Source organism: Hippoglossus hippoglossus, chromosome 8, assembly GCF_009819705.1.
Source record: "Hippoglossus hippoglossus isolate fHipHip1 chromosome 8, fHipHip1.pri, whole genome shotgun sequence".
NCBI classification, from domain to species: Eukaryota; Metazoa; Chordata; class Actinopteri; order Pleuronectiformes; family Pleuronectidae; genus Hippoglossus; species Hippoglossus hippoglossus.
The window spans coordinates 8,824,576-8,837,610 of record NC_047158.1 but is presented as its reverse complement, the minus strand read 5'-3'; the positions used below and the strand labels follow the sequence as shown (position 1 = coordinate 8,837,610).

Below are 13,035 nucleotides of genomic sequence, written 5' to 3'. Positions count from 1 at the left end.
TCAATGTTATACAAAGTGAAAAAAAAAGCTTGGATCAGTACCAACATTTAGCGGGTTCTTCCCTGACCCATACCACATCCTCCCACCAAGTTTAATGGTAATGTGTCCAGTAAGTGTCACGTAATCCTGCTAATCAACACACAGATAATGGCAGATGAAAACATAACCTCTGAGATAATGATATGTACTGATACGACTCAACCAAAACATAAGGACACAGTTGTTTTGGGTAAATCCAGAGGCCAACTTTATTGAAATGGCTGTAACTTTTTAAGGGTAAAGAGAGGATGGTTTCACCATAAGGGCAAAAACAATGAGAGCAAAAGATGAGGCTTTTCTTTTCTTCAGTAAGTGCAGTAAGAGAACAACACAGCCATCAGGAAGCAACTGAACATCCCTAGCTTTCATCATCATACCGTGCCCGACTTTCTGCATATCACGCCATTATTCTATTTCTATGCTTATGTGCTGCATTGAGTAATATTAATATATAGTACTATAAAAACAGCTGAACAGCTTGGATTGCTGTCAAGGAACACAAAGAGCATAATGTTTTTCTGTGCATTTCATGCAGACCATCTTCCTGAACTTGCGTCGAAGTGATGCTCGCGATAGGTGCCAACTTTTACGTAACAGAAATAGGGGCCTCATCTTTCAATGGTTCAATCAGACAGCAAATTTACAATAAATATACACAACAAAATTTTAAAAAAGGGAAACAAAATAATCAAATATCATCACAAATCAACACTTTACATTCCAGTAAAATGTACAATGCAGCAATCTGTGAATGGCAACATCAAACACAAAACCTTTGACAACAAGAGGGAGGGACTTTGCTGGCAACAAAGCCGGCGCAGCTGTCTCCACTGCCATCTTTCTTAAGTGTGCTTCGTCTGTACTCTGCGTGTGGGTCTAGGATCCAGCTGCTGTGTATTATTAAAAAATGCTCAAGTGATGGTTTTGGCTAATGAAAACGAGGCAGTTTTCAGTGTGGACTGTCTGACTGACATTCTTCAAAAGTGGGGAGGTGCTGCTTGCCCAGCAATTAAATTTCATGCAGAGAAAAGCCCCTCAGCATTTAGTTCAGATGAGCTGGATAATAGCTTGTTCAATGCTCTGTTGAATCTCAGGAGTTTCCCCAGGATGTCACATCCTGCATGGATCCCTAAAAGCACTGATACAATAACTGCACAATCCAAAACATTGTGAAATAATTTGCACCGGTGTTATTAGCCATTACTGACTTTCAAGTTTGTTTCTTTCTGCAAGGAAGAAAACCAAATCCAAAACCAGTAACACTATCCACTCAGTCTGAGCCATCATGGCGTCCTTGCTATACAGGCATTAAATCATTCGCTGCATGTGGTCATTGGGTTGCATTCTTTCAGTCAGTGGCATAGAAAAGAATCTGCCTTGCAATCAGTCATTAAATACGGATGGTGGGTCTGGGGGTTGACATTGTCGAAAAGTCATGTTGTAGTCTTTGTTCAGGTGGACGAATTCTCCAATTAACCAAACTGGAAGAAGAAATTTCCTGGTCCAGATGCTGAAAAGAGAAACATATATTTCAATAACTGAAAAAAATTCACTGTATTCGTAAAAATTGACACTTCTCACAGGGTTTTCTATACAAATAGTAAGATAAATACCTTCAAAACTAAAACCGCCGGGACCTCCAAAAAAAGCCTTGAAAATGTTGTTGGCATCAAAATCTGAGAGAGAAAAAATACACGTGAGAATCCTCATCGACACAGAACTTTTCCACGTAAGATTTTCTAATTATAAAACAAACATTTGCTTTAAAATAAGAAGGTGGATTACTGGCTCAAGCACGACTTGTATTTCAATGTGTTCACCCTTGAGACCTCCCGCCCCAAGGCTTTCCCGGGTTCTGACCTCCCATGTTCATGCCGTCGTCCTCCAGATCCTGACCGCTGTCGTAGCGAGATTTCTTCTTTGGGTCAGAAAGCACGCTGAAAGCCTCGCCCACCTCCTTGAACTTCTTTTCCTCTTCTTTCTGCACCTCAGGACTTGCGCTGCTATGGCGGTCTAGGGAAAAGGTAAAAAAACAAACACGTGAAGGACACATTAGATGTTTTTTTTCCCTGTATAAAATCACAGTGGTTAAGGGGATAACGCACCTGGGTGATGTAGAAGGGCCCGTTTGCGGTAAGCTTTCTTGATCTCTTCTTCCGTGGCGTTCTTATCCACCCCGAGCACTTTGTAGTAATCTTTTCGCTTGCTTTTCTTCAACTCCAGCTGCGCATTTTTCAGGAGGTGCTTATGTTCTGTGGAATAAAGAAAAGAAGAACAAACAGGTCAATAAACAAAGGTAGGAGCAATATTATTTGAATGGCAGAAGGAAGCAAAGGAAGCCAGTGAATAATGTTTAAGTTCCATGAGTTAAGAAAAAGAAGAGAAAATACAGTATCTGTGGTGAATGCATGAGTCGGATTCTTACCTTTTGTCTTCTCTGTCTGGTAAACTTTCTCATAGTCTCGCACTGCCTCTTCATACTGCTCTGTGTCCATGTAGCTGCAACAAAGTCAGTTATTGAATCGATAACGATAAAGTGAAACCGTCTTCGGTTTGTGCAGGTCTTTAAAACAAATCAAATATAACTTGTGATCTCTATTAACTACAGAGTGAGGCATCTTCGACATACCACTGTGCTCGCCGTAAATAGGCCTTGATGTAGGTCTCATCCAGTTTAATGGCCTTTGTGCAGTCTTCGATGGCCTGATCTAGTTTCTTCAGCTTTCAAAGAGAAAGAAAAAAAAAATCATGAGAAGCAGAGTTAAAGATACAAAACCAGAACCCAGTTCTCTTAATTTGAAATTAGAAAGTAGCAGAGATATCAAAAAACTTTATTTTAAAGTCTATACTTTTATTAAAGTCTGTGTTTCTGCTAACCTTTGAATTTGACTGACTGAAAGAGTGTGTGTGTTGCTCTATTACATGTATTTACATCACTGCAAGTCTGTAACAAACCCACATCTCACTCTGTCCTTATTGGCTACTTGTTTTGTTTTGTTAGAGCTGTTCATGTGTTCACGCTGATCCAACCAGCGGTATCTCTTCTCCTGTGCGTGTTCCTCACCTTAGATCCAACAGTGGCCCTATTACAGAACAACTTGGCATTAGTCTTGATGTTGTTGGGGTCTATCGTTAGTGCCGCAGAGTACAGCTCATAGGCCGCCTCAAAGCTCCCCTCCTTGAACGCCTTGTTCCCTTCCTCCTTCTTGGCTTTTAATGCTTTGGCATTCTGGGTAAACAACACATAAGAGAGTAGAAGTGAATCAGACTTAAAATGGATCAAAGAAAACCACAACGTCACATCTTCTTCAGCTGTTTTCCTCTGTTCAAAGCCTTTTTTGGGCTATATTTATAAGAAGTGGTTTAACTGGTTAATAGAACCCTCATGTACTGAATCACTCACTCTGCATGCGAGCCGGGCCTTATCGTGGTCAGGAGCCATACGCAGAGCCTGTACGAAGAACTGGACGGCCTTGTCAATGCAGTCTTCGTAGTAGAGACAAAGACCACGCACGTACAGGGCATCCGCATTAGTGGAGTCCATCCGCAGAATGTCACTAAACGTAGACAAATAATCAATATTAATGTTTTTTTTTAATTATAATTAACTTTCATCACACAGACCAAAACAAAACATCAACACCCTTACAAAACATACAATACAAACAAAAAGCATAAAAGACAATAATCACAGAAGACAAAAAAGAAAAAGAAAAAGCCAGATCGTAAACTACAGCGTTACAGCATATACTAATCAATCATTCTGTGAAAATAAAGCATATGGCAAGGAATAGCCAGAGTGGGTATCACGCAAAATTTGGGGGGGGCATTCGGGAAAGTTAAGCTGCCTATTAATTTGGCCCCAGTTGCTCTCAACTTTTTTCATGAAAACCTTGCGTGTCAATATTAATGTTTAAAAACATATTTAGGAGACATCTCACCAAGAACATAGCCTTTTATGTTATAATACTTAATATAGTTCTAATCAAACTACGATTCACTGTGGAATGTCTTCATCCAAGCAGTGATGAGGCCGTGTTAAAGGATGCAGCAGTGTAGAAACTGAAATGTGAATGTGGTAACAGACATGCCCTTAATTGAAGAGGGCACGGGCAGCAGTTGCTTTATACTGTGAGAATGGCTTCCCCACAGTTCCTGGAGGTGATCCCCAGAGAATCGTAAGCTGCTATCAGACATTTCTGATTCAATTTCTGTCTTATTTTCTGAAACTTTTCCAGTTAGGCCCCTAGAAAAAGCGTCTGGAAAATGTCAGAGGGAGCCCATGTAAGATTACAGTAGGACAGAAAATACAGTGCAGAAAATTCCCAGCGAGGGCGTGTGTGCATTGGTGACGTTTCTAACACAAGACGGGCGCGAAACTGGAAGAATACAAATATCTCAGGATGAAAAAGAGGTGTAGTACACATAGAAGACGCAGACCAAGATGTCAATTTGGAAAGATGAGATTCGAGAGCTTTTGGCGATAGGGACCAACACCTGTGTCGAAATGCTGTAAACAAAAACACTAACCACAGTGGAATTTAAACGTCATGTCCTGCCTCCTGCATGCTCTACCTGGACGCTACCCCTTCTTCTCAATGTTCTGGAAAAGTTCCTGTCGTTTGGAACACGTCTGACCCGGACAATCTCCTGCTGCATTCTTCGTATGTGAAAGGCAAACTCCGGAAAATGTCCAGACACAATTTTCTGATATTTTCCGGAGTTCAGCTTTAGAGAATCTTTTCAAAGCAAATTAAGGCAGTATGTATGACATGGTCAGTCTTATTTTACTTTCACTCGGTGACAAATTCCAATAATAATGAATAAATAAGTGAATTGCCAAGTGTCAAAGAGGAACTCTTACCTGGCTACAGACTGAGCCTCTGGGTAGCGTCCCAGCAGGGTTAAGCACTCTGCCTTCAGTATCTTGAACCTGTGACAGGCTGAGGCAGACTCCAAGGCACGGTCCATGCAAAAGACAACCTAAAAACAATCAAGGCATATTTGCAGTCTGTGTTGCTTGACGGAAAAGTTACTAGGGACATTCATATGAGAAAATTAAGTAACTCTGTAACCGCCGAGGAGCTCACCATCCTGAAGTCCCGCTTGTCAAATCCAATCTCTGCCATTCTCTCATATTCAAGGATGGATTCTGCAACCTTCACCTGCCAAAGGAATTTGTGGTATTCAGTGACAATGAAAAAGACCTCAGTTGACTTCAATGCTCTGCAGCTATTGCTAATCACTAAATAATCTTCAGGTCAACGTAAGTAGCAGTAGTTGTATGAATAACCTCAAACTTGCCTTGATGGTAACTCTGGCTGATGTCCTCTTAAACTGCTCAGTTTTGCACTGTACTTACACTGGCTTGGCGAAAGCTTATCTGTTAGTGGATATGCATGTCCAAAGTTGTCAAATCATGCTCTCTGACACAGAGGCCAACTCACCTCCTGCTGGGCCTGGCCGTTGTCTGGCTCCATCTCCAGAACCATCTGGAAACAGCGGCTGGCAGCCATAGCATTGCCAAGAGACAGGTGGCACTTGCCCTCTCGCAGGTGGCCCTGTGGGCAAAGGACTTAAAGTTCACACAACGTTCATCAATTCCCACCCTTCTTAAAACTAGCTGGACATTGTGTTACTGAAACATTGTGTTACTGAAACTAAACCATTGCTCTCTTTCACTTATTTCTTTTTTAAGTGACACAAATGTTACACACAGATAGAAATTAAGTTTGATTGACTGACTGTTATTAAAGGGATGTGCTATAGCTTATGTATTGAAGAGCCACATATTGATATTATAGGCAAAATTCCTATAAGTTACGAAACCTTAATTTATGCTGTAGAAATAAATGACAGTTGACCTCATTTGCATTGATATCAAATTAAATTACAGATAAAGAAAGAGAGGAGAAAAAAGCAACACCAACATAGGGGCAAAGATACTAATAAACAAATCCACAATTAACCTGAATAAAAGCCATTAAAAAACATTGGATAGGAACAATTAGAGGAATCAAGATGATCAAAATGTTAAGTAAAATCCTCTGCAACTGTAAAATGTCAAAGAAATTACAGTTATGTGAGACATTACAGTTAAAATGACTAGGCCCAAAAATGTTAAATAAAATTAAGTTATATAAAACAGTTGAAACTGGAAGTTGGAAGGTTTAGGATCAAAGTTCTAAAATGTCCAAAGGGTAGAAATGCACTTAATATAAGAATGTGCTGCATTTGTCCCACGAGTCTGGTGCACTAACAGAAAAGGCATAGTTTCCAGGTTCAGACCGAACTTGTGGGACATGAAGTAAAAGTCAGTGGGTTGAGCCGTTGTGATACAGTCCATCTGATATTTGCAGTAATACTGATAGACAGACTGGTAATTTTCCAGTCAGAGCTTTATAAATAAAGAAATACCAGTGAGAATCACGGCTCCATATTGAGAGCAATGATGAGTTCCATTAGCATCACCAGTGATCAATCTTAAGGCGGAGTAATAAACAGACTCTGATGCATTCCTATGAATCACAGCACAGAAGTCCATGACTGACATTAAACTGCCTCTATAACCCTTTTCTCACAAAACATGGGAAAGATGATCTTTTGCCTCAGTCGGCACACAAGATTATCAAATTGAACAAGTGCATACTAGAGCTCTGCAACGTTGTGAATAGCTACATTATAATTTGTTTAAAACATGTCCAAGGCTCAAGTTATAAGTTCCCATGAAGATGCTGTTGTAAAGCTATCGCTAGCTGAATATATTTAAGACAAAGCAAGAGTAGATTTCCAATTTAGCAGAATTTAGCATCTTCTTCTCCACCAAGTACCTTCATGAAGGAGTTATCTAGTCGCACTGCTTGCTGGGAGTCCTCTAAAGCCTCTCTATACCGGCACAACATCATTAATGTGGCAGCCCGGTTTCCGTAGTAACTCGCATTCTTTGGACACATGTCTGGATAAAACAAAAGGGAAGGCAGTTTTACTCGTAAAGCACATTTCATACACAGAGGAAGATTCAAGGTGCTGTACAGGGGCATTCAAAACAACACGGAGACAAAACGAAAAGAAATAAATTTGAAATCATAAAGCACAGTGTAAAACGGTTTTCAAGCAGAATAATAAAAAAACAATAAACAAGGTTAAAAGAGATGAAAGAAATAGAAAGTATGAATCCGGCACAGGTTATTTCACACTGAGCATCTGACAGAATTCAAACTATTGCTGCCTCTCCAGTAAAAGACGTCAACATTATATCCAAACAAAAGGACGATTACTCAGTATTATTTAGGGGATAATTACCTATTGCCTTGGTGTAATAATTGTAGGCTTCTGCATAATCCTTTTTGATGTAGAAGGCATTGCCCTGCTCCTTGAAGCCCTCGGCCTCCCTGTGTCAAAGTGGGCAGAGGACAGAAAGGGGGACACTGAAAACAGAGCACAAGTACTTTGGGGAGTTTGCTTCACACTTCATTCTTTACATTGCGAGACCCTCGAGCGTGACACTCACTTTCACGATCAGCTGTTAACGGGAGCATGCACAGGATATTGCGAATGACTCCGCTGGCCCGAGTTGGCTAAACATAGAAAGAGCCAAAGCAGCAGGGCGCAAGTGTCAGCACCCATCAAACCCGCAGTTATTCAGCGAGGCAGCGGGCAGGGCCAGGAACATATGACACCACGCCGAGGGACCGTTACTTTTTTTGGATCACGACCGCACAGTGAGTGAAGGCTGTCATTAACTCGTCAGCCGGCCACTGGCATTCAGCGAATAACACACAGTACCGTGGACGCAGAACGCACAAACACATCAACTTTTACAAATGACGGGTAACAGCAGATTTTTTTTTAGATATGTTACAGCCCAGAAACCCCAGCGCAGCAGCTCCCGGCCAGTGTTACCGTTACCCAGGGCCACATTTAGCTGTGCGGCGGCGCGGCAGTTAGCGACGGGGGAAAAACGGACACGACGGGGACGTGTCACCGCGCATATCAACCACACGCGTGTTGCAGACGTGTCCCCGCCGCTGACAACACGGTCCTGGCGGCTCGCACCTCTCTAGTTCCTCGTCGCTGAGCAGGTCCATGTCGGGGTCCATGTTCACAGCATCACAGGTCTCCGTCGCCATTTTGCCGTGGACGGAGAGGGGGCGGGGCCACATCACTGCAGTCGCTTACGTAAAACTGTAAACAGGAAGCTGTGCGCGAGGTAAGAGCCAGCTAGCTGAAGAATTAGCCTCAGAAACTGCTGCGAATGTCCCCACAGCTCGAGAATAACAATGTTTGTGTTTGATTATACGAGTCAGTGGGGGGACTGTGTTGTGGAGTCAGCGAGGTTCACGCCAGGACCGTGTGTGTTAGGTCGTGCGCCCCCCCCCCCCCCCCCCCCCCCCCCCCCCCCCCCCCCCCCCCCCCCCCCCCCCCCCCCCCCCCCCCCCCCCCCGAAAGCTAATGCTAAGCTATTTGTTAGTGTCATATACGTTAAACTGTCACGACTTTAGCATACCTCGTCAGCTGACGTTTCACACTCCATTATCACACTTACTGTATATGTCTGCTAGCAAGCTATTCATTGCCTCTATGATCATTTAATGTGTCTAACATAATGCACTGTAGCATCGTAGCTTCGTTAATACAATGCTATTTAAAGTCTTAATCAAAGTTTTCTATCTCTTCAGATTTCCTGACCTGAGAAAGAGTTATGGGCAAAAGCTGCAAGGTGGTTGTTTGTGGCCAGGGTGCAGTGGGGAAAACGGCTGTTTTGGAGCAACTGCTGTACGCCAACCATGTTGCAGGTATGCTATTTTAACATTACTGTGTTATATGTTGTCCACTCTTCTGCAATGCCAAGAGATCAGTCGTTTTCTACATGGCATGCAGACTGCTGAGCAAGCATAACCGTGTTGTATGTCTTGCTATTACAAATTGTCAAGAGTTGGTGTGTAATTAGTAGCATTACATATTTAGATCTACAGAGTGATTGCCATGAACTATTCCTGATAGAATGGAATATCACAATAACTGTTCAATAATTGAAATCCCAGTAATTCATCCGCAGAAGCAATCGAACATGCAAACTACATAATCAACCTGCTAATGAAGGTGAAAACCAGAGAGCTGTAAACACGTGAACATTTTTTATTTGGTTTGGTTTTTATTCAACTGAGTGATCATTGAGCTTCAGAAACACAACAAAAAAACAACAGCCAGTCGAAATGCTGTATTTTTTGGACCTTGCACTGTACATCACACCACATGACCCACTCCTTTTATTTATTCATTGTCAGGCTCCGAGCCCATGGAGACTCTGGAGGATATCTACATCGGCTCCGTAGAGACGGACCGTGGTACACGAGAGCAGGTGCGCTTCTATGACACCCGCGGACTCCGGGAGGGGATGGAGTTCCCTCGACATTACTACAGTTTCGCAGATGGTTTCGTACTTGTGTACAGCATCGACAGTAAAGAGTCCTTTAAGCGAATGGAGGCTCTCAAAAAGGACATAGACCGTCATAGAGACAAGAAAGAGGTGAGGACTGAACAAATGTATTATGCTCTATAAGCTTCGTGTTGGTACTGGTTTCCTAAAAAAGCTGGATGAATTTAGAAGAGACCAATTCAGAGACCCCAAAGCATTTGGAAGGTTGTTTGTCCTTGTATTTACAATTTGCTTCACCAAATTATGTTAATCCAACAGCAGTAATCAGCTTGTCAGCCACTGCTGTTATCCTGCTTTTGAGTTTGGGTGACAATAGTGTGTGGTCCAAGAGGGACACTTAGATTTTATAAATTTGTGACTCTACAAATGTTGAGGATTTCTGGCATTTAAAGGCTACATATTATGTTAGAAATTGATTGATATGCTGTGGAATGATATCTATAAATGATGAACTTGAAATATTTTTCCGACCATAGCTACAACTAGAAATACAGCAGATGGAGTGAGGTGCTTTGATGTTGGCAGTGCCACACATTACACTTAACCTGATACTGATCCGCAGGTAACCATTGTTGTGCTGGGTAACAAGCTGGACAAGCTGGAGGAAAGAAGAGTCGACTCCAACATGGCCCAGAACTGGGCAAAGAATGAGAAGGTCCGTCTGTGGGAGGTGTCGGTGGTGGACAGACGCACGCTTATCGAGCCCTTCGTCTACCTGGCCAGCAAAATGACCCAGCCCCAGAGCAAGTCCACCTTCCCTCTCAGTCGCAACAAGAACAAGGGAAGTGGTTCTACAGATAGTTAAATGACCAAACTCTGTTTTCATGTTTCAGAGGGAGGAATATCAATGGTCTTTATTTATAGAGCACTTTCAAAATTCAGATTGTAAACTCCTTCTCAAGGCAACAATTTAAACAACAGTTTAAAGACATGTTTAATTCAAATAGAAGAAGGAAAGGTCAATGATACAAGTATGGACTTAAAAGAATCACCTGAGTTAACCGACCAGATTTCCTCTGACAGATCATTCCAGAGCCCCGGGGCCATGACTGCAAAGGTTTAGTATAGTTAACTCAAATCTTAGGATCAATTCTAAAACATACAGGGAGCCTGTGCAAAGAGGCATAAAGAGGAGTGGTGTGATCACGTCTCTTGGTTCCCGTTAGAAGCCTGGCAGCTGAGTTTTGTAAAAGGTAGAAAAGGTGTTTTAAACAGAGCCATGTTTTACTAGAGGACCAGCTTTGATGTCATGAAGGAATGAGGTTGTAGAAGTTTGAGAATGACGAGAAGTTACCAGAGGAAAGGCAGAATGAATGTATGGATATTTATATACAGTGAGCTCTGTAGGTATTACTATAGGATCCATATTAGATTTTTGGGTGAAATACTAATTTAATCATGAATGAGTGAAAATGGTGATCTCTTTATTTTATTGTGCCATATCAGCAAACAAAATATCAATGAATATAATGTGTTTTTATTTGTCACTTTCTATTTTATCGTGCTGGATTATGATCACACTGTTCATCCACAGTCTTGTTACCACTATAGCTGTTGAAATAATGTGCTACTTGAAGTACTTTTAATCAGCATTTGATCTGAGTTGTCACTCTTAACCTGGCACACATGTACACTGGCTATTATTTTATGTACGTGTACACACAGACTGAATCTTAACCCGCATCACTTTTAAATGTTACTTTATTATTCCTTCACACAAATTATGTATCTCACGTGTTATAGCAGTTATAACAAGTGAAAAGATTCATTGAGGCATTATTGATGATGAACAGGGTGCTGTTTCCTTTGCTCTGGAGATTTGTTACACTATATACAGTATATACTGTAAATGTATGCAGAGATTCAGTGTTGGATGATGTAATGATTGACATTCCTTACCACATATGGCCTTGTGTACAGGCGTTAGAAGTTTGAATATAAGTTAAAAGATGTTCAGATGAAGGGCAGTTTCTGCAGGCTCAGGGGCAACTTTTCCTTCTTGACCACACATTTAAAACATGGGCCACAAATATATAGTATAGTATGTATTGTAAAACGTCATCTTTCACAATGTGACTCATTATCAGTTACAGTCAGTGCTGAAGTTAAAGCTGGTGTGTTTGTACTGAGCGGTAGAATAAAACCCATTAGAACACATTTACTGACCTGTTCATTCAGGATGCAACACAAGGTCAAATATGTGCAGCTTTTATTGTTTGTTTTATTGAAAAGGGCAAATCTGCTGCTGCTGTCTTTAATATTCATGTACCAGATACTGTCAACCCAATGTGTCGTTTTTTGTGAACATTGAACATTCGAGTTGAGTGGTCACCGTGATATTTGTTTGCATGCAAACAAATTAAAATAATTTTTTCCTGGGCCCAATCACAACTGTTGTATGTGTGTTTTAATGTTACGTGTAGGTCGTTTCATGGCCAGTAGATGTCTCTAATCTTCCAGTGAAACTTGTAAATGTATTTTCTGACAGTGGATCAAATTCAGTATTGTTGGGTTCACTGCATTAGACCATAACTAATCCTTGGTAAAGAAGTGTATTCATTTGATGATTAAGTTGCATCTAAAATCAGTAGTAAATATGTCTGTTGTCACAGCACTGGATAACATTTTGGTATAGCCAGAGTTTTTTGAAAGAACTTTAAAATATGTTAAAAATAAAAAAAATATCAGAGTATTAGTAGTATTAGTAAAACTGTTGCAATAAGAAGCTGTACATCAACCACACTAACAAGTACATAGATTTGTACTGGTAAACTTTGTAGTGATAACACAAATAATGAGCTAAATATATTGATTATCAGAAACATGATATTGTAGTTGAGTTTCAAACTGTCCCTATTTCAAATCATGAGCTTTCACTCCCCTCCAGTGGTCACAGAGAGTAACAACGGTTGATGACATTCACCACTTGATCCATTGGAGGTTAAATTCACTTGGTGCAAGCTTACTCAAAAACAACAGAACAGAGTTCTACAAAAATTGGTGTAAGGAGGCTGTATGGTTCAAGGAGAAACCCATTGAATTTAGGTAAAGATCCGGTTAAGGGGAAGAATCAAGGAATCTATCTTTTCACTTTCTTTAAAATTGCATTTTTTGACATTTTCACTGTTTTGCTAGTAATTCATAGACATTAATGGTAAAAAATCAGCCATGTTTAGGGGACTAATGTCTATGAGTGTGTGTAATTTGGTACAGTCGGGATGGAGGGATGTGTTCTACTGTTCCATTTTGGCTCAAAACTATTCCTTAATCCACTTTAAAAAACATTAACTACTAAATTCGAATTGATTCCCACTAGTTTTAAACAAATAGAACAAACATGTGGAAGCAGACCAAATTGTCAAGTGTCATGCAATGAACCTCCTTCAGTGAAGGTGATGATCTTTTACGCAATCAAAATGCAAATTATGAAATATACTTGACAAATATGTTCAGGAGAATTGATCACCCGCTGTGCCACTGATTCTGCAATTAATGGTAAGTCTGGGATGTGGTTTGTGATGACTACTAATTCCTACTCACACACAAATTCAACCGTC

At 40.9% G+C, this 13,035-nt stretch overlaps 2 protein-coding genes across 6 annotated transcripts; one reads left to right on the top strand and one right to left on the bottom strand.

Annotated features, from left to right (window-relative positions):
- Positions 1-223: 223 nt before the first annotated feature.
- dnajc7 (DnaJ (Hsp40) homolog, subfamily C, member 7) lies at positions 224-8,201 on the bottom strand. 2 transcript variants are annotated; one of them, XM_034592259.1, is made up of 14 exons: positions 8,095-8,201; positions 7,342-7,430; positions 6,870-6,994; positions 5,487-5,600; positions 5,130-5,204; positions 4,904-5,022; positions 3,443-3,596; positions 3,104-3,268; positions 2,669-2,760; positions 2,465-2,538; positions 2,145-2,291; positions 1,900-2,052; positions 1,653-1,715; positions 224-1,549 (listed from the first exon to the last, which is right to left on the bottom strand). In XM_034592259.1, exons 1-14 carry the CDS (start codon positions 8,199-8,201, stop codon positions 1,512-1,514), a joined length of 1,515 nt encoding a protein of 504 aa, XP_034448150.1. In that variant the 3' UTR covers positions 224-1,511. The 2 variants fall into 2 exon arrangements, with proteins under 2 accessions (XP_034448150.1, XP_034448151.1); XM_034592260.1 differs by lacking the exon at positions 8,095-8,201 and adding an exon at positions 7,861-7,882.
- Positions 7,689-11,865, top strand: nkiras2 (NFKB inhibitor interacting Ras-like 2). 4 transcript variants are annotated; one of them, XM_034592265.1, is made up of 4 exons: positions 7,689-7,760; positions 8,718-8,834; positions 9,327-9,568; positions 10,041-11,865. In XM_034592265.1, exons 2-4 carry the CDS (start codon positions 8,741-8,743, stop codon positions 10,281-10,283), a joined length of 579 nt encoding a protein of 192 aa, XP_034448156.1. In that variant the 5' UTR covers positions 7,689-7,760; positions 8,718-8,740; the 3' UTR covers positions 10,284-11,865. The 4 variants fall into 4 exon arrangements, with proteins under 4 accessions (XP_034448156.1, XP_034448153.1, XP_034448155.1 ...); XM_034592262.1 differs by lacking the exon at positions 7,689-7,760 and adding an exon at positions 8,112-8,248 and having other exon boundaries at positions 10,041-11,863; XM_034592264.1 differs by lacking the exon at positions 7,689-7,760 and adding an exon at positions 8,272-8,320.
- The last annotated feature ends 1,170 nt before the right edge of the window (positions 11,866-13,035 follow it).